The sequence below is a fragment of the Podarcis erhardii genome (genome assembly GCF_964252035.2).
Source record: "Podarcis erhardii genome assembly, chromosome: 3".
NCBI lineage: Eukaryota > Metazoa > Chordata > Lepidosauria > Squamata > Lacertidae > Podarcis > Podarcis erhardii.
In genome coordinates this window covers 54,406,918-54,432,790 of record NC_138507.1, presented here as the reverse complement: position 1 = coordinate 54,432,790, position 25,873 = coordinate 54,406,918, and the positions used below count along the sequence as shown (strand labels likewise).

Below are 25,873 nucleotides of genomic sequence, written 5' to 3'. Positions count from 1 at the left end.
GGAACAGTCAGAGGCTAACACTGAAAGGAAAACTGGTTTTGCCCCAGTTGCTTATCATCATCATCATCATGATCATCATTATTATCATCATCATGCATTAATATTATTACCCCATCCATGCAGTTCATAAAGAACCCAGGAGGAATTTGCAAGCGTTCCATTTGCAGGGGGAAGTTTTTTGCTTCCTTCCCACCTCCCCTGAGTACAAGAATGAGTGTCAGGATAGCAGCACTGACCAAACTATGATGCCAGGCAGCATAAAGTGAGGCCAAGGGCTGCTATTTTGCATGCTGCACACATGCACTTGAGAAATAACTATGTCAGGGTGAAAGAGAAAAGCCTTATTGTGTGGGGCAAAGCCAGCTTTGAGTTGAAAGCAGCACCATTTTAAAAAACACTTAAAGCAGGGGGGAAAGAATGCTTTGTTGCCTCAATGATGGGTCAAGTCTCTGTTCTTTAAATGATGGACCTTTATGTTGCTCACCTGTGATGGAAGAGAAGCATGAGATTCTGCTATGTGGGGTCTGCAAGAGGAGTAGGATTTGACAAAATGACACCTCTATTTCTTTGCGATTTCCCATTGTCGCATAATAGAGGGAACTATTCCCTTCTCTTTATTCTTATGCAGGCAATGGAACAAGCCGAGAAATACCTTTTCACATACAAAGGATTCTATTTCCAGCCAGACATGGTTTCAGCAGAGTACTTGGATACCTTGGAGGATTTTGAAATAAGAGACAGTGATGTATTTATAGTCACTTATCCAAAGTCAGGTAAGAGTACATTTTCGTAGGAAGAAACATGATTGCTATTCAACCATGATGGAGACCCACATATATGTAAATAGTATCTATATTATACTAAGGCAAGTTTAAAAACAAATGCAAAATTGAGGTGAATATGGATAGTATGGAACTTACCTGGTTACATAAAGATGAACTGGGCAATTATTATTTTAAAGATGGAGTAATATGTTTTCCACCAGTGTCAACCTGTTTGAGGTTTTGAAAACAACATAAATACACAACAGAAACATTCAAATTTGGTTGCTAGGGGTTTATTGTATTCACTGACTTTCAGATTTTATATGTGGTTGTAAAATGGTGTTTGCAAAATTCTATTCTTAAAAAAACTTTCATACGGTGTCTTTTTATTTCAGCATTTATTTCCCACAGTTTTGCCAATAACGGGGGGGGGGGGCATATCCAATGCAGTTGTGCCCTACATGCAATAACTTCCACTTCCACACCAAAACTTCCTTCACTCTTCTCTCCCCTTGTGTCCCCAGTGTTCCCCAAATCTGCCTTGGAGGGTTGGTGGGGTGGGAAGACCCAATAACTGGGACATAGCTGTCAACTTACAGATTTGAAAATAAGGGACCAGCAGCCAAAATAAGTGATTTTAGGCAACCAGTTAAAAGGATAATTTATATCTGCTCTCCAGATAATTTTGGAGAGCAACGCCGGTTTTTAGCCCTTCATTTCCAGAGGTTGCTGCTCAAGACACCAGCCGATGAAGCACTGCAATTAAATAACTACAAGCAGCAACCACTTTTCACGCAAAACGAAGTCCAAGCTACGAAGATGCTGCTGCAGTTCTGTATCTTTTCTCTTGTGCTCCATCTGCAGCTCTCAATTCCGTCAGGTGGGGCGGGAGGAAGGGGGGGGATAGCACCCGAAGTAAACCCGCAGATCAGACCATCTATGTTAGTCTACCACTACAAATCTATGGGAGAAGCGGGTTCGGGTCCTGCCGCTGCGGCGAAGCGGGGACCCCAAAAAATCACAGGCAGTGAAGCCTGTGAGCGAGGAGACTCAGCGGGCACCTTTTGCGCCCCCCCAAACCACGAAGGAGCCTTTTTAAAGGCTTCGGAACGGGAGCGGGTGAGCGGCGCGGTGCTGAGAGTTGTCTACCCAGTCCGTGGAGTGAAGCCGCATGGCCATTATCAGAGAGCGCTGATTTCTTCCTGAAAATTGGACTCAAAAGCAACTACCCGTGAGTAGGTTTAAAGGATTTAATTGGAACAAAATTAGAAGAATTTTGGCACCGATACGGGAAAGGTATAAACAGGAAGTCTGCCTTTCCGGACTGTAGATAGTCTAAAGCAAAGAGACTGTAAAGCTGTAACTTTGGAAGAGTTTTCCTTTGAAAAAGAGCAAATCCATCATCAAAAAAGCAGCCCCCCTCCTGTTTGCAGGAGCGGAGGGGGAGGAAATTGTACATTATATACCTGCATGAAAAGGGGAGAACAAAAACACATCCGCTGCCTTAAACCCTGGGGACGGACTGCCTTGACAGGGAAGCCGATCAGTGGGCTGTCAGCACGTTAAGGTAAAGACTTTTGAAGCAACTCTGTGAAAAGATACAGTGTCTCTGGACTGTTTTGTATATAAAATAACCCTAAAGGCAACTGAAACTGTGGCTTTTAAGGGATATGGGGGACTTTTAAAGACTACATTTGTTTCAAAAAATTGCAAAGTGAAGTTGAAAGCTTCTCCCCCTAGAGGAGACATTGTTGCAACAACAACAACTAAGCCACTAGCAGCTAAGGCACTGGAAATTTCCCTTTCAAAACAAATCTACAGGCGTGAGACTGACCTTGGCTTTGCATGAGAGTGTTATGGCAAATGGTAAAGGGAAAATAGAGCTGGTACAGGAAAAAACCACTAGGTCTGGCAGACAATACAAGATTGACATTCCACACCAGCGAAGGGCTTCAACATCCGGAGGCACAGGAGTAGCTGCTGCCTCGCAAATAAAATCAAAAGCTATGTTATCTGAAGACGCTTTGGCACAGGCACTTGGCAAAATTAATGAATCTTTGGAAAATTTAACGAAACAGGTAGCAGAGACAAATAAACAAGTTGCAGAAACTAATAAACAAGTAACTGAGGCCTCAGCAAAAATTGATTTGAATACTACAAGTATTAACGAATTGGGAAAGAAGGTGAACTCTAATACACAGTCCGTCGAAAAACTTCTAGAGGAATCGGCCACAACTCGAAAGATTGCAGAGGAGGCAAAGGAAATTGCAATTGCTACCCAGGAGAAGATACCACCGGTCTATAAGAAATTAGAGGATCATGATTTGACACTGTCTATGATTGAACTACAAGGAAAAGAGAGAAATTTAAGAATCAGAGCAGTACCTGAAAGTGAGAAGGATAATTTGGCGGACTTCCTTACAAAGGAATTTCTGGATTTTTGGCAACAGGGCCTGGAGAAGGAAGAATTCAAGATAGTGAGTGCATTTAGACTCGGCAGAAGACAAAGAAAGAATAAGGCAAGAGACTGATAACTTTAAGATCAAAAGAAGAAAGAGACAAAATTTTGAATTTGCACTACCAAAAAACTTTGGTAATTGAAGATTCATATGTGGAGATCTATAAGGATATACCGAAGCATATTTTGGATGTAAGAACCTACTATAGAGATCTGGTTGTTCTACTGAGAAGAAACAACATACTCTTCAGGTGGGAATTCCCCCAAGGCCTATCCTTTAAATACAAAGGAAGGAAAATAAGAATAAGGACAGTGAGCGATAAAGACAAGTTTCTGAGAGACCACGAAGAGGATCTTCAGAAAGAAGCGGAATCTGGAGAGGAGCCAATTCCATCAGGAAAAGGAATACTAGACATAGCAAACTTATCATTTGGACTGAAACCACCAACAGAAGAAGAACAACTACTTGGAGCAGTAGGAGGGGAAAGTAAATAACTCCATCATGGCTCTGCAACTTCTAAGCTGGAATTGTAATGGTTTGAATTTGAAACAAGAACAATAGGACATGATCTGTTTACAAGAAACACATGTGATGAGGTTACATAGAAAAATACTTATTAATAAAAAGATTGGGACAAGAATTTATTTCATCTGATAAAGTTAAAAAAAGAGGAGTGGTGATATATGCAAAGGAAAAATTGTTACTGAAATTAATTTTTAAAGATGAACAAGGAAGATTTTTGGCAATTGAAATCCAAGTTCGAGGAGAGAAATTTTTGATCGTAGGAATTTATGCACCGAATGAGGGGAAATCTGAATTCTTTAAGAAGTTGCACGAGACTTTATTGGACTATTTGGACTATAACTTAATTTTGATGGGAGATATGAATGGAGTAGTATCTACAAATATGGACAAAGCACAAAGACAGGTAGTTACTAAAGATGGAAGACTACCAAAAACTTTCTTTGAAATGACTGACAATATGGACTTGATTGATATCTGGAGAACAAAGAATCCTCTTGAGAGAGAGGGAACCTTCTTTTCTGAAGCCAAGATGACATGGACTAGAATTGACCAAATATGGGTTACTAGAGGAATGGCACCAAAGATAAAGAAAGTGGAAATCTGCCCAAAAACTTGCTCCGACCATAATGCTGTAAGGATGGAGATGAAGCAAGCAACAGCTGGCTCCTTCAGATGGAGGATGAATGACACTTTATTCAGAGATGAAGAAGTGTATAAAAAGGCCCAAAAAACTTTGAGAGACTATTTTGAAATAAATATGAAGACCAATGTTGAAAAAAGAGTAATCTGGGACGCAAGTAAAGCTGTTATGCGAGGATTCCTGATACAACAAAATGCAATAAAGAAGAGAAGCCAAAATGAGAAAAAGGATAAGATTTTGGAGAAGATAAAAGAAGGGGAAAGGAAATTAAGATCAAAACCAAAGTCCCAAGAGATTTTGAGAGAAATTAAGTTATATCAAACACAATATATGGAACTGATGAACCAAGAAATAGAATGGAAAATTAAACAAATGAGACAAAAGACATTTGAATCAGCAGATAAATGTGGTAAACTATTGGCTTGGCAAATGAGGAAAAGACAAAAATTAAATACGGTTACAAATTTAGAAGTGGAAGGAAAGAACATCTATAACCCAATTGAGATTAGAAATTGCTTCCAGAGATACTTTAAACAATTATATTCACAAGGGCCACAGAAAGAAATGGACATAGACCGATTTCTTGAGATAAATGGATTACAAAAAATTTCTCATGAAAGTAAAATAGCGCTGAATCATAAAATAACTGAACAGGAAATAGAAGGTGCCATTCAAAACATGCAATTGGGCAAGTCTCCGGGACCGGATGGGCTGACTTCCAGATATTATAAAGCTTTGAAGGAGTGGTTATTACAACCTTTGAAGGAAGTCAGCAATGAAATTTTGGAGGGGAAAAGGGCACCAGAATCGTGGAAAGAGGCTTATATTACACTTATACCGAAGACAGAGACTGAAAAGACTCAACTTAAGAACTACCGCCCTATTTCGCTACTAAATGTGGATTACAAAATTTTTGCTGACATTTTGGCTAAGAGACTGAAAAAAGTCTTGATGGAGGAGATTCATAGAGACCAAGCGGGCTTTCTCCCGGGAAGACATCTGTCAGATAACGTAAGGAATATAATTGACATTTTGGAAAAGCTAGAAGTGAATATAAACACTAAAGCAGTTTTGATATTTGTGGACGCGGAGAAAGCCTTTGACAATATTTCTTGGAGCTTTATGAGGAAGAATCTTCAGGGGATGGGGGTAGGCCAAGGGTTTGAAAACGGTATAGGTGCAATATACTCTGAGCAAAAAGCTAAACTAATTGTAAACAATGTGGTTACGGAAGAATTTAAGATAGAAAAAGGGACACGTCAGGGGTGCCCAATCTCCCCACTACTTTTTATATCAGTCCTGGAGGTCTTGCTGAACATGATCAGAAGAGACCAGCTGGTTAAAGGTGTACAGGTCGGAGCCAAACAGTACAAATTGAGAGCATTTGCAGATGATCTGGTACTTACATTACAAGAGCCAGAATCTAGTACTAAAAGGGTTTTAGAATTAATTCAAGAGTTTGGTCAAGTAGCAGGATTTAAACTGAACAAGTTAAAAACTAAGGTATTAGAGAAAAATTTAACAGCTATCGAAAAAGAGAAGTTTCAGAATGAGACAGGTCTAACTGTGGTTAAGAAAGTGAAATATTTGGGGATTAACATGACAGCTAAAAATGTGAATTTATTTAAAGATAATTATGAGAAATGTTGGACAGAAGTGAAAAAAGATTTAGAAATCTGGTCAAATTTGAAGCTTTCCTTGTCTGGTCGAATTGCAGCTATAAAGATTAATGTATTGCCTAGAATGTTGTTTTTCTTTCAAACATTGCAAATTGTGGACAAGATGGACTGTTTCAAGAAGTGGCAGAAAGACATTTCTAAATTTGTCTGGCAGGGCAAGAAACCCAGAATAAAATTTAAGATTTTAACTGATGCAAAGAAAAGGGGGGGATTTGCCCTGCCAGACTTTAAACTTTATTATGAATCAGCAGCTTTCTGCTGGTTGAAAGACTGGCTGCTTCTTGAGAATACAGACATTTTGGATTTAGAAGGTTTTAACAATGTTTTTGGATGGCATGCATATTTATGGTATGACAAGGTCAAAGCACATAAAGCATTTAAAAACCATATTGTCAGGAAAGCATTGTTTAATGTTTGGATAAGATATAAAGACCTATTGGAAAGTAAAACCCCAAGGTGGTTGTCTCCAATGGAAGCGAAAGCTCAGAAAAAGCTCAATATGGAGGCCAAATGGCCAAAATATTGGGAAATTTTGGAACAAGAAGGAGATAGATTGAAATTGCAGAGTTTTGAGAAATTAAAAAATAAAGTGCGAGATTGGCTTCATTATTATCAGATAATGGAGGCATATAATTTGGACAAAAAAATTGGCTTCCAGGTGGAAAAATCAAAATTAGAAACAGAACCTAAAACTAAGATTTTGTCAAAGATGTATAACTTGCTGCTGAAATGGAACACTCAGGATGAAACGGTGAAATCTGTTATGATTAAACGGGCACAAGACATTGGACACAACATTATGTTTGCTGACTGGGAACAGTTATGGACCACAGGTATGAAATTTACGGCATGTAATGCCTTAAGAGAGAATATTATGAAAATGATTTATAGGTGATACATGACCCCAGTCAAGCTTGCAAAAATTTACCACTTGCCTGATAATAAATGTTGGAAATGTAAAGAAAATGAAGGTACATTCTTTCACCTTTGGTGGACGTGCCCAAGGATTAAGGCTTTCTGGGAGATGATCTATAATGAAATGAAAAAGGTATTTAAATATACCTTCCTGAAGAAACCAGAGGCCTTTCTCCTGGGCATGGTCGGCCAATTGGTGCCAAAGAAGGATAGAACATTCTTTATGTATGCTACAACAGCAGCAAGAATACTCATCGCAAAGTATTGGAAGACACAAGATCTACGCACCTTGGAAGAATGGCAGATGAAGGTGATATACTATATGGGACTGGCAGAAATGACTGGCAGAATCCGAGACCAGGGAAGAGAGACGGCGGAAGAAGATTGGAAGAAATTTAAGGACTATCTTAGGAAACATTGCAAAATTTATGAATGTTAGAATGATGTTGGTTTAGAAATTAAGTGGTTTTCAGCTGTAATGATTAAGTAAAAAGAAAAGAAAGGTTAAAAATTAAATGAAAATTAAGGGAGAGGATTTGTTGAATTAATAATTAGAAATTGGAATACAGAAAGGGGAGGTATGAGGAGGTCGGGGAAGTAAGTTATAAGAAAATAAGGAATTGAAACTTTACTTGTTTTTAATGGTTTTTAGTTTTGTATTTAGTTTTTTATATTTGTTATTTTTTGTGTTTGTGTTTTGTTTTTATTACTTTTTTTTGTATAATTTTTGAAACTTCAATAAATATCTTTTTTTTTTAAAAAAAAAAAAAGGTAACACAGTTGGAGCCTCCCTCCTCCCTGGCCAGCAAGGAGGGAGGGAGAGGAGCTGCTTCCTTTGAAACCCGGGAAATTTAAGGGACATCCATCAACAAGGGACCACAGCGGGACATGGCGCTGGGATAAGGGACTGTCCCTCCAAATAAGGGACGCTTGACAGCTATGAACTGGGAGTGGGAGAGGAGAGAGAGGGGAAGTTCTGCATTGTATAGGCATTTAAGACTTGGGTGATGTCAGGGAACTGCCATCGGAGAGACAGGTGGTGGACAGGCTACAGGAGAATAGGAGAGAATCTGCAGTAGAAGAGGGAACCAGCAGGGGGAGTGCAGGAGTCACAGCGGAGGGGAGGCTCTGGGATGCTTCCAGTGAGAGTAGTGGAGAGGTAACGGGACCCCCGTTGGGAACGCCCACCCTTCGCCGGAAACTGTCACGCAGAGAGTCTCGAAAGCGCATGTCTGTCAAAGAGCTTTTATGTTGGCGTAAATTCCGTAGACGCCCACTGTCAGATTCTACCAGCGACTGACGGAGTCATGCTTTGGGGGCTCCGTTAGTGCATCGGTTTGGATGACCAGCCAAACCCCAGAGGGATCAAGCTTTTACGCACAAGCAGCTCACTATCCCATCACAGCAATCTGACAGTCTTTGAAAGCAGCTTGTGCAAGCAGAAGGCATCATGAGCGAACCATCCGGAACCGGAGGAGCAGGAGCGGGAGCTGGCGCAGATCCAAGCCTGGAACAAAGGTACAGGGCGTTGGAGGTCCAGCTGGCACTGCAAACGGCGAGGCTCGAGGAGAGGAGGGCTCAAGATGCAGATAAGGGGAAGACCACCCCACTTGCCAGACGGGTGCCTGGACTGGTGCAGAAATTTGGGGGGGATCCCCGGAACTATCAAGCCTTTAGGACAGAGATGCAATATGCTCTCAATCTACTGTTTGATGACTTCCCCGACGAGAACTCTAGAGTGGCGTACGTGATTGGCCATCTAGAGGGAGGGGCGAGGGACTGGGTTCGGCCCCTGATGGCAGCCAATAATGAAATCTTAAAGGACACAATGAAGTTTTTCCGCGCCATGGACTTGATGTTTTCCAGCGAGATCGAGCAGGGAGTGGTGCGCAGGCAGTTAATGGCGTGTAAACAGGGGAGCCGATCTGTACGTGAGTACTGGACTGAGTTCACCATGCTGATTCATAGACTTGGGTGGGACCTTGCTAGTGAACCTATTCAAATGCTGTTTGAAGAAGGTCTCTCTCCGGCAGTGAAAGATGAACTTTCCCGGGCGCCTAGGGCGGAGTCTATGGATCAGCTGACTAAATCAGCGCTGTCCATTGGGGCACGCCAGGAAGCTAGAGCTATGGAAAAGCGGGAAGGAAAGGGGGAACGTTGGAAGGACTTCCGCATTCCAGAGATTCCGGAGCAGCCTTTCCCGCCAGCAGAGCCGATGGAACTTGGAACAGCGCGCGCGCGCGCAGTTTCAAACACCAGTGAAGGGCGGAAGAAGGAGGGAAAGAGCGGCAAGAGATGCTATCTCTGCCAACAGCCGGGTCACTTTGCCAGAGTCTGTCCGCAAAGGAAGGAATGGCAAGGGATGGCGGGAACTGTTGGGGGGAAGGAGGAAGAAGAAATCACGGAGCCAGTAAAAGCCAACGCCTGGTTGCCAACATCAGGGCACAGCAGCCAGGCCAGGGAGTAATGAATGTGCCCATGCCGGAACCTCCAAGACCAGCGCTTGTGATAGAGGTGTTGCTGGAACTGGCAAACGGACACCCACTGAAGATAAAGGCGCTATTGGATTCAGGTAGCTCATGTAATTTCATGAGCAAAGAGTTTGCAGCTGCACACCAAATACAGACTATCCCATTGAGTAAGCCTTTGCAGGTTACCACGATTGATGGGAGGGAGCTGTTGGGAGGAGAAGTGAGCCAACAGACTGTACCAATGATAATGAGGGTGGCACGACACACCGAACTGATAGCGTTTAACGTAGCCACCTTGGGAGGAGCTCCTATTATCTTGGGTATGAGCTGGCTGGCGCTACACGATCCGCTAGTAGGCTGGCATCAGAGAGTGGTTTCCTTTGGATCAGCACATTGCCTAGAACACTGCAAGGAGGGAGAGGCTCAGGCAGGCGCCAGGGGCACTCTAGCAGGGATGGAAGTGATGGACAAAGGGAGGGTGCCACCACAATACGCTGACTTGCTTGACGTATTCAGCGAAAAAGAAGCAGATAAACTGCCCCCGCACAGACCCTTTGATTGTCAAATTACCTTACTCCCAGGAGCACAATTGCCAGTGGGCAAGCTGTATGCAATGTCAGACAGTGAGATGCAGGAGTTAAGGGAGTTCATTGACAAGAATCTCAAGCGAGGTTTCATCAGAGAGTCACGAGCGGTGGGGGGCAGCCCAGTGTTCTTTGTGGACAAAAAAAACACGGGCAAGCCCAGGCTTGTATGTGATTTCAGGGCCCTAAATGCAGTGTCAGAACCAGTGACTTTCCCTATGCCCAGAATTGATGACATTCTAACACGGGTGAGAAAAGGGAAAATTTTTACCAAGCTGGACCTTAGGGGGGCATATAACTTGATACGTGTGAGAAAGGGGGATGAGTGGAAGACCACTATGTTCACCCCCTTGGGGGCCTTTGAGTACACCGTTATGCCTTTCGGATTACAAGGGGGCTCCGCCTGTTTTCAATCATTCATGAATCACGTCCTGGGGCCACTGCTCTACAAGAACTGCGTAGCGTTCTTAGATGACGTTCTGGTGTACTCAGACAATGAGGAGCAGCATGTGCGAGATGTAAGAGAGGTACTGAGCAAGCTGCGAGAAAACCGGCTGTGGGTGAAACTGGAGAAGTGTCAGTTTCATACCAAGGAGGTGGAATTCCTGGGGTACCGGTTGTCTGACAAGGGATTGGCCATGGATCCCAGCAAGGTTCAAGCGGTACTGGAATGGAAAACACCAAAGACCAAGAAGGACGTGCAAAGGTTCCTGGGCTTCGGAAACTTCTATAGGAAGTTCATCAAAAACTTTGCCCATTTAACAGCGCCCATCACGGATTGTCTTAGTAGCAAAAAGAAATTTGTTTGGACGGGAGAAGCGCAACAAGCGTTCGAACGCTTAAAGCAGGCGTTTGCGTCGGAAGAGCAACTCTTGCACGTGGATCTACAACAACCAATGAGAGTGGAGACTGATGCGTCAGACCGAGCGGTGGGGGCCATTCTTCTCCAGCCGGGAAAAGATACGTCTGAATGGAGACCGTGTGCATTCTTCTCGCGGAAGTTGAACAAATCAGAGAGGAACTACACAGTGTACGACCGAGAACTTCTCGCCATTCATGAAGCATTCCGGAAATGGCGGCACTTGCTGATTGGGGCGCAGCACAAGGTTCAAGTCCGAACTGACCACAAAAATCTGGAATACTGGAGAACAGCCCGAGTGCTGAACCAGAGACAAGTGAGATGGGCCCAGGAGTTCTCCAAATTCCACTTTGAGATTCGTTACGTGCCCGGCTCCGAGAACGTGAGGGCGGACGCTCTTTCCAGGAAACCTGAGTACTTAGAGGGGGAGGGAGCGCCTGAGGCAAGGCATGTAATCCCTGAAGACCGCTGGGTGTGTGGGGCGGCATTGGTGGGGCAGAGGGAACTGATAGAGGGTACGGAGAACGATGAATACGCCCAAGAGAAACTCAGAGAGCTCCGGAGGACAGAGGAGAACACAGGGGGGTTCGAAGAAAAGAACGGGGCGTTGTATTACAAAGGGGCACTGTACATACCCGACGGGGAACTGAGGGGCAGAGTACTCAAGCAGTTGCATGACAGCCCCACAGCGGGACATTTTGGACAGCACAAAACCATGTGGTTGGTTACCAGGGAGTTTTGGTGGCCCAAGGTGAGGGAGGACGTACGGGAATATGTCAGGGGTTGCGACAGGTGCCAGCGAGCGAAAGGAGAGAGGGTGGCGCCAGCGGGGCTATTACAACCCTTACCCACGCCCGAAAGGCCATGGGAGGCAGTATCCATAGATTTTATGACGGACCTGCCAAAATCCAAAGGCAAAACAGCTGTCATGGTGGTGGTAGATCAATTAACCAAGATGTGTCATTTTATAGCTTGTTCACATGCAGTCACAGCGGAGGAAACCGCCAAGTTGTTTGTAGAACATATTTTCAAGTTGCATGGCGCCCCCTTGAGGGTGGTCAGCGACAGAGGGAAACAATTTACTTCCAGGTTCTGGAGGAAACTTATGAGCTTACTGCACGTAGAACTCAATTTCTCAACTGCCCGGCACCCAGAAACCAATGGGCAAGCGGAAAGGGCAAATGGGGTTTTACAACAATACCTGAGGTGTTATGTAAAAGACAGAGAAAATGATTGGGTGGATAAGTTACCTCTAGCAGAATTTGCCTACAACAACGCGGAGAACGTGTCCACAGGGATGAGTCCCTTCCTGGCAAATTATGGGTGTCACCCCCGGGCATTCCCAGGAGAGGGAGGGGAGAGGTGGAGCGTGCCGGCGGCGGAATATTTTTTTGAAGAGATGGAGGCGATCCACCGTCAGCTTCAACTTAACTTAGAGAAAGCCAAGGAAGAATATAAGAAGCAAGCAGACAGAAATAGGAGGGAAGGTGAAACTATAAGGGTGGGGGACCGGGTGTGGTTGTCCACCCAAGGGCTACCGTTCAAGGGCGGGAGTAAGAAATTGAGGCCCAAAAGATTGGGACCCTTTGAGGTCATACAGCAGGTCAACCCAGTGGCATTCAAACTCAGGCTGCCCAGTCACATGAAATTACACCCAGTATTTCACAGGTCATTACTGTCGCCGTACCGAGAGGGACGCGAGTGGGGGGAGCGTGAGAGAGAGGCCACCCAAACGCCCGTGATAGAAGAGAGAGAGCGCGACATGAACGTGGCAGGAATCATTGATTCCAGGTGGAAGGGGAATCAGGTGGAATATCTGGTAGAATGGGAGGGGGAAGCAGAGTCGGAAAACACTTGGGTACCAGCAGAGGTAGTCAATGACGAGGTTTTAATAGAAACATTTCATCAGCGTTTCCCAAGAAAACCGCAACCCGTGGCTCGATTTAGAAGGGAACACTTTGGGACCACTGATGAGGAAGGAGAGTTTGAAGGGTTCCCAGAGTCAGGGGTGGGTGAAGAAGCCGACTCCGACGAAGAAGAGGAAGACGGGGAGAGAGACGGTACGCCGTGGCTGGAAGTGTTAGAATCCTCGGACGACGAGGAGAGTTCCTTCAGGGGCTTTCCGCCCTCACCGCCAGTGGGAGAGGAGGCGGGAGGGGGTGAAGGGGGCCCTGGGGGGGAGGTGGATGTCAGGGAACTGCCATCGGAGAGACAGGTGGTGGACAGGCTACAGGAGAATAGGAGAGAATCTGCAGTAGAAGAGGGAACCAGCAGGGGGAGTGCAGGAGTCACAGCGGAGGGGAGGCTCTGGGATGCTTCCAGTGAGAGTAGTGGAGAGGTAACGGGACCCCCGTTGGGAACGCCCACCCTTCGCCGGAAACTGTCACGCAGAGAGTCTCGAAAGCGCATGTCTGTCAAAGAGCTTTTATGTTGGCGTAAATTCCGTAGACGCCCACTGTCAGATTCTACCAGCGACTGACAGAGTCATGCTTTGGGGGCTCCGTTAGTGCATCGGTTTGGATGACCAGCCAAACCCCAGAGGGATCAAGCTTTTACGCACAAGCAGCTCACTATCCCATCACAGGTGACATGAAGAAAGGCTTCTGCAACTGCCTTTTGCCTATTATGTTTGTCCCACTGGCCATTTGTCAACATTCCTGTTCCTAGAATGCATTGATAAAAAATCATGGTTTGAATCCACTGAATCAAAGTACTTTGGAGAACAGAAAACTTTCTTTTAATTTCCTGGTCTTTGACTGTCATTTGTATAATGTTCTGAGAAGAATCTGGAATAGCGTTTTTGGTAGCTTTCTAAAAAATAAAGGAACTTATTAGCAAATATTGTTCTGTCTTCCCAAATCCTCGATGTAGAAACATGTTGTTCTCAGTTATTTCACTCTGCAAAGTACTAAGTACATTCATGACAATGAATGAATGAAATAGGCTTATTCTCATTTATAGGAACAATATGGACTCAAAATATTTTGAGCTTGATTTATCATGAAGGTCACCGAGATGGAACTGAAAAAGTGGATTTACTAGACAGAGTTCCATGGCTGGAGTACAAGCTCCGCGATGTGGATTACATCATTCGTCCATCACCTCGCCTCTTTGCTTCCCATCTTCCCTACTATTTGGCACCCAAGGGATTAAGGAACAGAAGAGCAAAAGTAGGAAACAGCACATTTATTATTTGATCAAATTAAACGTTTGTCTTGTCTTATTTAAATTAACATCTGGGTTTCTGTTAACATTTCTCCGTTTCTGAGGGCAGTTCAGAAATTTTATGTGTATATATCCTACTTCAACAACCTGGTTCCTGGCACATTTCAGAGCAACAGAAATAACTACAGAAGCAAAACAGAAGAGACAGTAGGAACAATAAGATCAGCAATAGAATAAAATTTGTTGTTATTCCTGCAGGTTGTTTATGTGGTCAGAAACCCAAAGGATGTCTTGGTTTCCTATTACCATTTTTCCAAAACTTCACGCAAATTAGAAGAGGTAGAAGATTTTGGAATTTTCATGGAGAGGTTTTTGGCTGGAAAGGGTAAGGATGATTTCCTACTCTAAAATGAACAACTTTTTAATAATAATTTTAATAATATTTTTTTTTAGTTTTCAATTACAACCCAGTGACAGACTCATTACAACAATGCAATACAATTACTAATACCAATCATTATGTCTATCTTTCCCGGTTGTTGTTGCTGTTCTCCATCATGCCTTGCCAGACAAATTTTGAAACATCTTTTTGCCATTGTTTGAAGTATACTGCACCTCTGACTACAGGTACTGATTGGAATGAAAACAGCATTCTTATCAATACATTCTTTTTGATCAACGAGATTCTCCCCCACAGTGACAGGTTTATTTTCCATATTACACTTCCATATTTCTTTTTATTTCATTTCATTCCATTCCTTTACATAATTATCTTTCAAAATGTTTATATTTCTAGCTGTTAGCCACACACCAAGGTATTTTACCTTCTTTTCTACCACCAATTTTGTTGTTTCTCTAAATTCATTTTTCCATTGTTCCGACATATTCTTTAACAGAAGCTTTGTTTTATTTTTATTTAGCCTAAAGCCTGCTACTTGTCCAAATTGTTTAATTTTTTCCAGCACCCTTGGTATGTTGTCCAAGGGGTCTTCTACCGTTATCACCAGGTCATCCACAAAAGCTTTAATTTATATGATTTTCAACCCACTGTTATTCATTTAATGCTATCATCCATTCTTATATTCTTTGCCAGATTTCTAAGGTTAATATAAATAATAATGGAGATGGGGGTAACCCTGTCTTGTTCCTTTTGTTATCTTACATTTTTCTGTTATTGTCTTGTTTACAATCAACATCGCCTGTTGTTCAAAATAAATTGCTTCTATACCATTTAAGAAAGTCTGACTGAAGTCCATCATTTCAATCATTTTTTTCAAGAGACATTATCAAAAGCCTTCTCTGAATCAACAAACATCAGTGCCGCCTGTCTTTCATCTCTGACCTCTAGATACTCAATCACATCTATTATATTCCTTATGTTATTTTTCATCTGTCAGCCAGGTAGAAAACCAGCTTGATCCTGATGTATCAAATCCTTCAAAATTACTTACAAACGTTCCGCCATAATACTGGTGAACAGTTTATAGTCATTATTCAGCAGAGAAATTGGTCTATAAATTTTTACTGCTGTTAAATCAGTATCCTGTTTAACAACAATAACAACAATAGTAATAATAATAAATTTTTATTTGTACCCTGCCCTCCCCGGCCATAACCGGGCTCAGGGCACCTAATATATGCCTCTTTCCAGGATTCTGGGACTTTCCTTGATCTCAGGATGTTATTCATAAGTTCTTTCAGTGGCTCTGAGATATACATTTGCAGTTTTCTGTAATATTTTGTGGTCGGTCCATCAGGTCCAGATTTGTCTGGTTGATAGCTTGTTGAAGTTCATTCATTGTTATTGATGCGTTTAAATGTATGGGGGTTTTTTTTGAAATTTTTGGTAAATTGTTCTCCTTTAAATATTCCTCTATTTTAAATTTGTTTTCTTTGCCGGCTCTGTATAAATGCAAGTAATACTTTACAAATTGTTATATCCTTCAGGTCATCTATTATTTTTCTATCGACTTCAAGCTTGGAGATAACATTAATTTCTTGTTTTCTCTTTAACTGCCGTGCTAATTATTTCCCTGGTTTATTTGCAAATTCAAAATTCATTTATCTTATTTTTTTTATTTTCCATTCTATTTCTTGGTTCACTAGCATAGAAAATTGTGTTTTTATCTCTTTATATTTTGTTTTATTTCTTCTTTCTTAGGATCCTTTATCAATTCTTTTTCTTTTTAAATTAATTCACCCATAATTTCTTTTTTCTTCACATCTTTTTCTTCGCATCTCTCACCTTCTTTTGATAACCTCCATCTTCTTGTTGGATTTTGTTCACCTCTTAATTCCAAATAAACTGGGTTATTGTCTGAAAAAGTCATTGGTTTTATTTCTGTCCATTTTGATTTTGGCACTAAGTCATCTGAGATCCAAATGAAGTCAATTCTTCTGGCAGATTGAGAAGGGTCTGGAAAGTGAATGTATTCTCTATCATATACATGTTTGAATAGTAATGAACCTTATCAGTTCCTTGGCAATTTCACAGATCCCTTTCATCTTTCTGTTCAGCTAGAGATAACTACAAAGTCGTACTTCCAATTAAATTAAATTAAATTAAATTAAATTAAATTCCAAGTCCTTTTAGCATTTTCTAGTTCAGCCCATAAATAATAAAGGATATGGAAAAGACAGCTCTAAGTTTCCATCGTAAATCTTTTGCAAAACAGAGCTTCCCTCTCTCTTTCCATTTTTCTTCTTCACACATAGTTCCATTTAATTTTGTATTCCATATCAACAATCCAGTGTCCTCCTTCCTCACTTGCACATATATAAATTGGACTAGCATTCAAGGGAGGGTTAGCATATCATAAATGTAAAGAAATAAAAAACTTTGTATAAAGAAGACGTAGGCTCCCCTCCCACTGTTTTTTGTACCGAATGAAGTCTTCTCTCAAGTTCAAACCTTGATGACCTTGCAGTTGATTCTGTTCTGCAGTTTGCGTGGCAATCCCCGCCCCCTCGCACAGATGAAATAAAGACACCAGACACAGAACTTAGGTTGATGGGTGAAAAATGGCCACAACTTTATTGATTACAGGTAAGAGCAGTATTGGCCCTAGGCATTGGCCCCTAACAGACTATCCGGTCTAACCGGTGGAGGGTTAAGCACCAACAGGGGAAGCCCCCCAGATGCACATCCATAGGTGCTCCCCCAGGGGTCACCGCTCGGGGGCGCGCTTTAGGCCCTGGCCTCCGTAGGTTTCGGACGAGGCGACGCCCCCCGGAGTCCTTTAACGAACTACCCTCCAAGCAATGGGGGAGTTGATGGCAATCCTCCCCCCAACCTCATTTGCATAACAATACCCTGGCCAATGCCTACCGCCAAAACCAAGGAGTTGTGACGTATTGCTACGAGGTAGGCGAAAAAACCAAGTGGCTTCAAATTCAGCCAATTAGCCAAATGGAAAAACTCCTACCAGGCCCCTTGCGGCGACCAGCCAAAGCCCATAGCAATGTCCAAATGCCTACCTAAAGGGTGGGTGGGTGGGAATCCGCAGCTGCTGAAGGAGGAAAAGGGGTGAGTCCCGGGCTGCCCTGACCTTAAGTGCCCGAGTTAACCCCACCCCCCACGCCAGCCCATTGGCTGCCGATGCCAAATATGCATATTTATGAGATGACCGGGACCCGCGGGGCTGCCGGCAGCCTCGCGAGACTGTGGAAGGGGGCGTGTGCCCGCAACTCCCCCCCCTCCGTAGTTCGGGAGGGGCTTTGTAATCTCATCTCTTCTAGCACATGCCTACATATTAGTCGAAATTAAGCTCTCATTAACAGGAGAACCTCTGTTTCTTAATGGCGGTATAGGAGGATTATTGGCAGGTGGAGTGCTTTTGCACTCAACAAATCCCTGCCTTTAGCATTCCATGCCAGAGCAAGAGTCAGGTACCGAGACGAACTGCGAGTGAAGCCCGGGAAACATGCAAGGATAATAACCCTCAATCATCATTGGTTTTCACTCGGCAATGATTTCCCGCTCTCTTGAGAGCTGCTTCCATCAAGGCAGACAGGATCCAGCAGCTTAAAATGAATCTCTTTTGTCTCTTCATCCTTATCTCCTTTGACAACAGATTAAAGAAATTCTCTGTGTGGTAAGGAACGTTTTCAGAATGCCATGTCTGATGCCATAGGTTACTCTGAGGAAATGCCACATCCATGCATCACAAAGAGTCTCCAACTCAGACTCCAACTACACCATTTTATGCCACTGGTGAATGGTGCCCAATGACGCAGAAGGAAGGGTGTAGATTTGGCCAACTCCCAAAGGAAATCAGGTGGATTTATATTCTCTTTGCATCAGGATGCAGCAGCTACAAATCATTACAAGGTGGAGCCCCGAATCCTGTGACTTCCGGGTTGGCGCCATCGCCGAATGGCGGACTCCCTCCGAGCTCCGGAGGGAGCCTGCTCGGCAGGGGCTGGGTCCTACCGCGCCGGCGACGCGGGGACCCTCAAAAACCATGGGCGCTGAAACCCATGGACATGGTGACTCGGCTGGCACCTTTTGCGCCCCCCCGACCCGCGAAGGAGCCTTTTTAAAGGCTGCGGAACGGGTGACAGGGGGAGGGGTGGTGCTTTGAGTCCTCCGCTTCCCCTGCCGAGCGAAGCCGCATGCCATTCGACGGAGAGCGCTGACTTCTTCTATTGAAAATTTGGACTTAAAAGAATAACCCGTGAGTAATTGGAACCTGGACTAAAAAGGGGGATAATTTTTTTAAAAAATTCGGAGCGAGCGGGGGAGGCGCAAAAAGGAAGTCAGCCCCCCCCCCGTCGTAGAGGAGTTAAAGTAAAGGATTTGACAACTAAGATCGAGCGCAACCCTATTTTGACAAAGTTACTAACTTCGCGATGGAAAATTATAAGACTGAGCTGGAGGAGAAAAGTGGAATTGAATTAAAAAGCAACCCCCCCCCCCCCCCGGAATCCTGGGAGCGATTTGTGAGAGCGCCGGGAGAAGAGAAAGAGAGGTTTTGACAGCTGTCAAAGAGCTGTCAAAGCGGAAGAACAAAAATGAGAACTTTGTTACGAGGACTTTGCCGGTTACATTTGTTATAAATTGGATACAAATTGCTTAAAACAAGGAATAACAAGTTATTTTGACTGGTGGGCGTGATCTGGAAGGGAACTGAGTTATTGCAATCCACCTAGAGGAGCTGAGGGATATTACAAGTATTGTTGGCTTGGAACTTGAATAGAACTTTTTATCTCCTGGGAAACTGCAGGAATGGAACACTATTTTGTCTACAGAGGTCTACACACTAAAGGAGACAATAGATTTATCTATTGAAGAATGGAAGGGACTTGGCATAATGTTTTGTTCCTGAATAACAGAGCCTCTGCAGAGGAATTAGAAGCTTTTGGAATTAGAACATTTGTGCAGGAGAGCAGGAAAAAAAAAAAGGAGGAGAGGGATTAACAAGAACAACAAGAACAACAAGAATTGGATAAAGTTGGAAGTGGGAACATTTGGGACATCCAGATTCGAAAAGTCTAAGAAATAAAATTGGAGTTTTTACTCCTAAATATAAAAATCTGGATGGAAGAAATGGGCCTTTTTGAGATAGACTCCTTCCAAGATTGGACATTCGAAATTAAAGATGACTGGTAAATGACTATGGCCTAGATAGATGTGGGAGCTCCAGGAAGACATCAGACGTTGATGAACATTGGGAACGAAACCGGGAAAGGGGGGAGGGAAATTTGGAATCCAAAGGGCGTAAAATTATATTTGATTATCTTAATTATATTTTACAATTTTATTTTAATTAATTATATTTGATTATTTTAATCTGTATTGTATATTAAAGGAGGGAACGCGCGGAAGGGAACAGGTCGATTTTAGGGGATGGGAAAATATTTTTAAAACTGGGCTAATGATAATAAGTTCAAAATCTGGGATAAGAATTTGCTGAATTTATTTGTAAAAATTGGAATACAAGAGGGGGAGGGGAGGGGAAGTCCTGAAAAGATGTTACTGAAAATAAGATTTTAAATTGGGATGTTTTGTTCTTTTTATTTCTTTTGTAATTGGAAACTTCTAATAAATATTATTAAAAAAATAAATAAATGCAGAACTCTTCTGCAAATTCCTTCTCTGAGAAAGTGTTTGGTGAGGGTGGATAGTATTAATTCAGCTTCGCTTTAATGGTTTGTAGCACTGCTGGTTCTTAAATTGATTCCTCTAAATTGTTTTAATGGAATTTATATGTTTGTACTGCTTTTCTCTGAATGTTTTTCAAAAAATCACCTGATCTACATTTTATGCCAAATCAACTTCTTTCCATTCAGTACTTGCAAGTTTATGGTTGGACCATGTAGAAGGCTGGTACACTCACAAGGATGACTTCAATATTCTATTTCTTACCTATGAAGAAATGAAGAAGGTAAGTTATCAAAATGCTATGCAGTCTGATATTAAACATCCATCAAAACTCACCTTTACAAAATGGAGGAAGGAAGCAATTTGATTATTCAAGTGCCCTCAGCTGCTGCTTCCCCTGCTAGTCTCATCTCTTTTCTAAAGGTTTTTTTTAAAAAAGACTAGTGGGCCATGGACTCAGGAGCCGCTTTTCAGACCCCAAACTGCAAAAAGTGCACTTTAACCATTTCCCCTGAGGGATTATGGGGCGATAAATAAAGTGTCGTGATCCCAAGTAAGATATGTCATTTCACAGGCCCTCTGATGCTGAAGAGAGATTTCACAGAACCTCCCTTGTGTCTTCAACAGGGGCATTTATTTATTGACTTGTGGACTCAGTTGAAAGAGCTGCCCCATAATATAATGCATTCCGCATGGCTCATAGAATAAAAGCAACAATGAAAGTACAATATAATGCAATGGCAATTATTACAAACTAGGCAAATAAAGATGCAGGCTGCTTGTTTCCCCTGCTTGTATTCCTGAGAACGGGGCCTGACAGGCCTCTGTACAGCACAGACGGTTCTTTTTAAAATGTTTTTAAAATATTCTTTTATCCTTTTAAATTCTTTTTTAGCTTAAATGTTTAGTTGCGGTTAGGGATTTGCTTAAATTTAGTATGAGTGTCGTTTATTAAATTATTTTTAGTTTCTATTGTTTTATTGGTTTTTTGTTTAGTTTGTATTTTGTTTTTAAGGGGTGGGGTCAAGGCTGCCTGGGAGTGGGCCCCAGCCAACAGAATGGCTGGGGCAGGTTCCCGGGGGGGGGGGGATGTACTGGGACAACCAATCTCAGTGATCATGGGTAGGAGGAGGAGTTACGCTAAGACCAGACCATGTCATTATCTGAGGACTATTCCTGCCTCCAGGTCTGGTCTTGACCAGATGGATACTGGAATCAGCAAGGGATACCCACATGACCTGAAGGTGTAGCTGTGCAATGCCAAGTCAATGATTCATAAGACCACTGCCATCCATGACTTGATTGTGGATGGAGGACTTGATCTGGCATGTGTGACAGAAACTTGGTTGGATGCAGCAGATGGTCCTGTTCTTGCCGCTGCTTGTCCACCAGGTTTCTCTTACGCACAACAACCCAGGTCATGTGTGTGTGTGGGGGGGTGTTGCAGTGATTTTTAGGAAGTCATTAGCTTGCACCAGGCGTCCTATTGGGAAGACTCAGTTTTTGAGTGCATGTTCTGGAAGTTGGGCAATAGGGGCAGTACAGGATTCCTTTTGGTGTACCAACCTCCCTGCTGCACCAAGGATTCACTGCCCGAGCTGCTTCAGGTTGTGGTGGATGTTCTCCTGGAGACACCTGGTTTGGTTGTCCTGGGGGATTTTAACATCCACACAGACATGACCTTACAAGGGGCTGCTCAGGACTTTGTGGAAAGCATGGCCTCCATGGGGCTGTCCTTAAATAAGTTTGGCCCAACTCATAGCCGCGGACATGCCTTAGACCTGGTGTTCACCTCTATGGATGTGGATGACCTGACACTAAGTAAAAGCGAAACAAAAGAAGTGCCATGGTCAGATCACTTCCTGGTGCAACTGGACTTCTCCGTGACCTCTGCAGGGAGGTGGGACCAATTCAGGTGGTCCGCCCCCTGCACTTAATGGATCCAAATGGTTTCCAGAGAATGGTAGGGGCTGTTTTATCCCATGTTGATGTCCTTTCAGCTGATTCCCTGGTGGCCTGCTGGAATGTTGAGCTAACCAAGGCTATTGACTGTCAGGCTCCGAAGCGCCCTCTCCGATTGCATGGAGCCTGGACAGCCCTTTGGTTTTCCCCAGAGCTGAGGACGATGAAACAATCACTGAGACGGCTAGAGCGTCGGTGGCAGAAAACTCATTCTGAATCTGAGCGGATACGGCTTAGAGCTCAACATTGAGCCTACCTCTTGGTAGTGGCGATAGCGACAGCGAAGAGGACCTTCTTCACTGTCTCTGTTGCATCTGCAGAAAACAGCAGCAGGAGACTCTTTCCGGTAGTTCACAATTTAATGGAACCACCTGTGCCATCAGGGCCCGGTAAAGACCCCAATATCTTCTACAATGACTTTGCTAAGTTCTTTGCAGATAAAGTCTCTCAGATTCAGAATGAGGTAGATGCCACAGTGGGAGCAGGGCTGGGGTGGGAGAGCACTAGAGTCCTGTCTAGTCAGGTTGTATGGGATCAATTCCAATCTGTTACCTCCGAGGATGTGGACAAGCTGCTTGGACGAGTGAAACCAACCACCTGTCTCCTTGATCCTTGCCCATCCTGGCTAATAAAAGTGAGCTGCGAAGGGCTGGGCAATGGGCTCTGCAGGGTGATGAATGCTTCCCTCTGTGAGGGAGCCTTCCCAGACCCACTGAAAGAGGCAGTCATTAAACTGCTTCTTAACAAAAAAATCTTTAGACCCGGCCAATATGGCCAACTATCGCCCAGTCTCAAATCTTTCATTCTTGGGCAAGGTGATTGATCAGGTTGTTGCTGAACAACTCCAGGCACACCTGGAGGATGCGGACCATTTGGATCCCTTCCAGTCAGGATTCAGGCCTCATCATGGGACTGAAACTGTCTTGGTTACACTGGTCAATGATCTCCAGTGGGCTAGGGAAAAAGTTGAAAGCTGTTTCTTAGTTCTGCTGGATCTCTCAGCGGCCTTTGATACCATCTACCATGGCATCCTTTTGGACTGTCTAGAGGGGCTGGGAGCTGGGGGCACTGTCATAGAGTGGTTCCGCTATTTCTTCCTGGGCCGTATGCAGAAAGTGGTATTGGGGAAATAGAATAGAATAGAATAGACTTTATTTGCATAGCCGACAGGCCATAGCATCACAGGACAAACACCAACAAAAATAAAACTTGGCAGAGGTAATAAAATAATAATAATAAAACGTAGTAATAATAATAATAATAAGATCCTAGGGGAGAAATCCGGGTAACGACACTGATGTCATTCAGATAGCAGCTCTCAGTCTCATTGCTCTCTCGATAAATTTGGCAACCTTCTCTGTTGTCAAGCTGTTCTGGTCGGCTAGGAGTGAGAACAATTTGGCTTCACAAGAGCGGCCCGCGATGGCAGATAGGAGCGGCGTAATGGTCTCGTCCCTGAGATCTTTATATAGGGAGCAAGACAAGAGAACGTGTGACATCTCAAAGCGCCAAAATACTGTCTCGCTTTTACTTTACGAAGGGGGGTATTGGGGGATGTGTGTTCAGACCCTTGGGCTCTCACTTGAGGAGTGCCTCAGGGTTCCGTCCTCTCACCCATGCTTTTTAACATCTGTATGAAGCTGCTGGGAGAGATCATCAGGGGGTTTGGGCTGGGTGTTCATCAGTATGCGGATGATACCCAGCTCTAGATCTCTTTTAAATTGGAACCAGTGAAGGTGGTGAAGGTCCTGTGTGGGTGTCTGGAGGCAGTTGGAGGATGGATGGCAGCTAAGAGATTGAGGTTGAATTGTGACAAGACAGAAGTACTGTTTTGGGGGGACAGAGGGTGGGTAGGTGTGGAGGGCTCCTTGGTCTTGAATGGGGTAACTGTGACTCTGAAGGATCAGGTGTGCAGCCTGGGAGTCCTTTTGGACTCACAGGTGTCCATGGAGGTGCAGGCCAATTCTGTGTCCAGGGCTGAGACCCTACTTGCCTTGCCAGAGTGGTGCACGCTCTGGTTATCTTCTGCTTGGACTACTGCAATGTGCTCTACGTGGGGCTACCTTTGAAGGTGACCCGGAAACTACAACTAATCCAGAATGCGGCAGCTAGACTGGTGACTTGGAGTGGCTGCTGAGACCACATAACACCGGTTCTGAAAGACCTACATTGGCTCCCAGAACGTTTCCGGGCACAACTCAAAGTGTTGGTGCTAATCTTTAAAGCCCTAAACGGTCTCGGCCCAGTATACCTGAAAGAGCGTCTCCACCCCCATCATTCTGCTCGGACACTGAGGTCCAGCCCCAAGGACCTTCTGGCGGTTCCCTCACTGAGAGAAGCGAAGTTACAGGGAACCAGGCAGAGGGCCTTCTCGGTAGTGGCGCCCACCCTGTGGAACGCCCTCCCATCAGATGGCAAAGAAATAAACAACTATCTGACTTTTAGAAAACATCTGAAGGCAGCCCTGTTTAGGGAAGCTTTTAATGTTTGATTAATTATTGTATTTTAATATGGGTGGCTGGGAAAACACAGCCAGATGAGCAGGTGGTTGTTGTTGTTGTTGTTGTTGTTGTTGTTTATTATTATTATTATTATTATTATTATTATTATTATTATTATTATTATTATTATTCTGCCTGTTTCATGAGTTTTAGTCACTAGGCTGTCAGGTTTCTCTATTGTTAATGGCCTGACATTTAAACCACGTTCCATTTCAGGATCTAAGAAGCTCTGTATTGAAATTATGCAACTTCCTGGGAAAGAGACTGACGGAAAAGGAGGTGGATGCTGTTGTGGATCAGGCTACATTTAATAAAATGAAAGCAGATCCCAGGGCAAACTATGAGTTCTTGCCAAATGATTTAATAGACCACAGCAGAGGGCATTTTCTTCGCAAAGGTAAGTCAGTGGCAGATCAAACTGACTTAGTGCGGCTTTCAGAATTCCCGACAGATTCACTTGGCACCTACTATGACATTTGATAGGCACAAAGTGATGGTGATTTCATTTTTTCCAGTCTTCATGAAACTCTCAGTTTCTGGTGTTTCCTAATTTTAGAGTTCTATTATGTACTTTCTCTGTTGTTTTTCCCTTCTTCTAAATATGTATATTTAAGAGTGGCATAGTTGTCTTTACAATCTGGAGTGTGGAAACTTTTTCACACAGAGGGTCATATTCCCAACTAGGGATGGAATATATCTGGAGTTATGGATATTTTTTTGACCACCACAATGCAATTTCTTTCTTCTGCTTCCTGGGCCAGGCACTGTTGGAGACTGGAAGAACATGATGACAGTCGCACAAAGTGAAAGATTTGACAGTGTTTTAAAGGAGAGAATGGAAAAGCTGCCCTTCAAGTTCTGCTGGGACATCCATGAGGAATCATGAGTCTACCTTCAGCTTGGAAGGATGAAATAAAGTGTATGCAGTTAATCCAGGCCTATTTGTAAGAGTTAGGGGGGGGGAACCTCTCATGTGGCTTAATAGCTTCCTAATGCCTGAATATGTGTAATCTTTTTTTTATATATATAAAAAACCCCCACTACAATACAATTACACTTGTACTGTAAACCTCTTCTCTTTCTGCATTCCAACATGTCTTAATTTTTGACTCCATGTGCAACAGTCAAGGAATCCCAAACTAACTATTGGGATTAGTAACTGTATTATAATTTGGCACTGTTTTAATAAAGCTACTACTGGATTATTGTAATTGAAAATTAATAATGATTATTGTTAAAAAAAACC

At 43.4% G+C, this 25,873-nt stretch overlaps 2 protein-coding genes across 4 annotated transcripts in view; both read left to right on the top strand.

The window, feature by feature from the left end:
* LOC309338795 (amine sulfotransferase-like) overlaps positions 1-25,873 on the top strand; it is a 43,888-nt gene that overhangs the window by 867 nt on the left and 17,148 nt on the right. The window lies entirely within an intron of this gene.
* LOC309338794 (amine sulfotransferase-like) lies at positions 623-25,646 on the top strand (the record flags this gene model as incomplete). The annotated part of the gene is made up of 6 exons (XM_081856246.1): positions 623-773; positions 13,858-14,066; positions 14,320-14,446; positions 20,353-20,447; positions 24,844-25,024; positions 25,389-25,646. 6 exons carry the CDS (start codon positions 623-625, stop codon positions 25,511-25,513), a joined length of 888 nt encoding a protein of 295 aa, XP_081712372.1. The 3' UTR covers positions 25,514-25,646.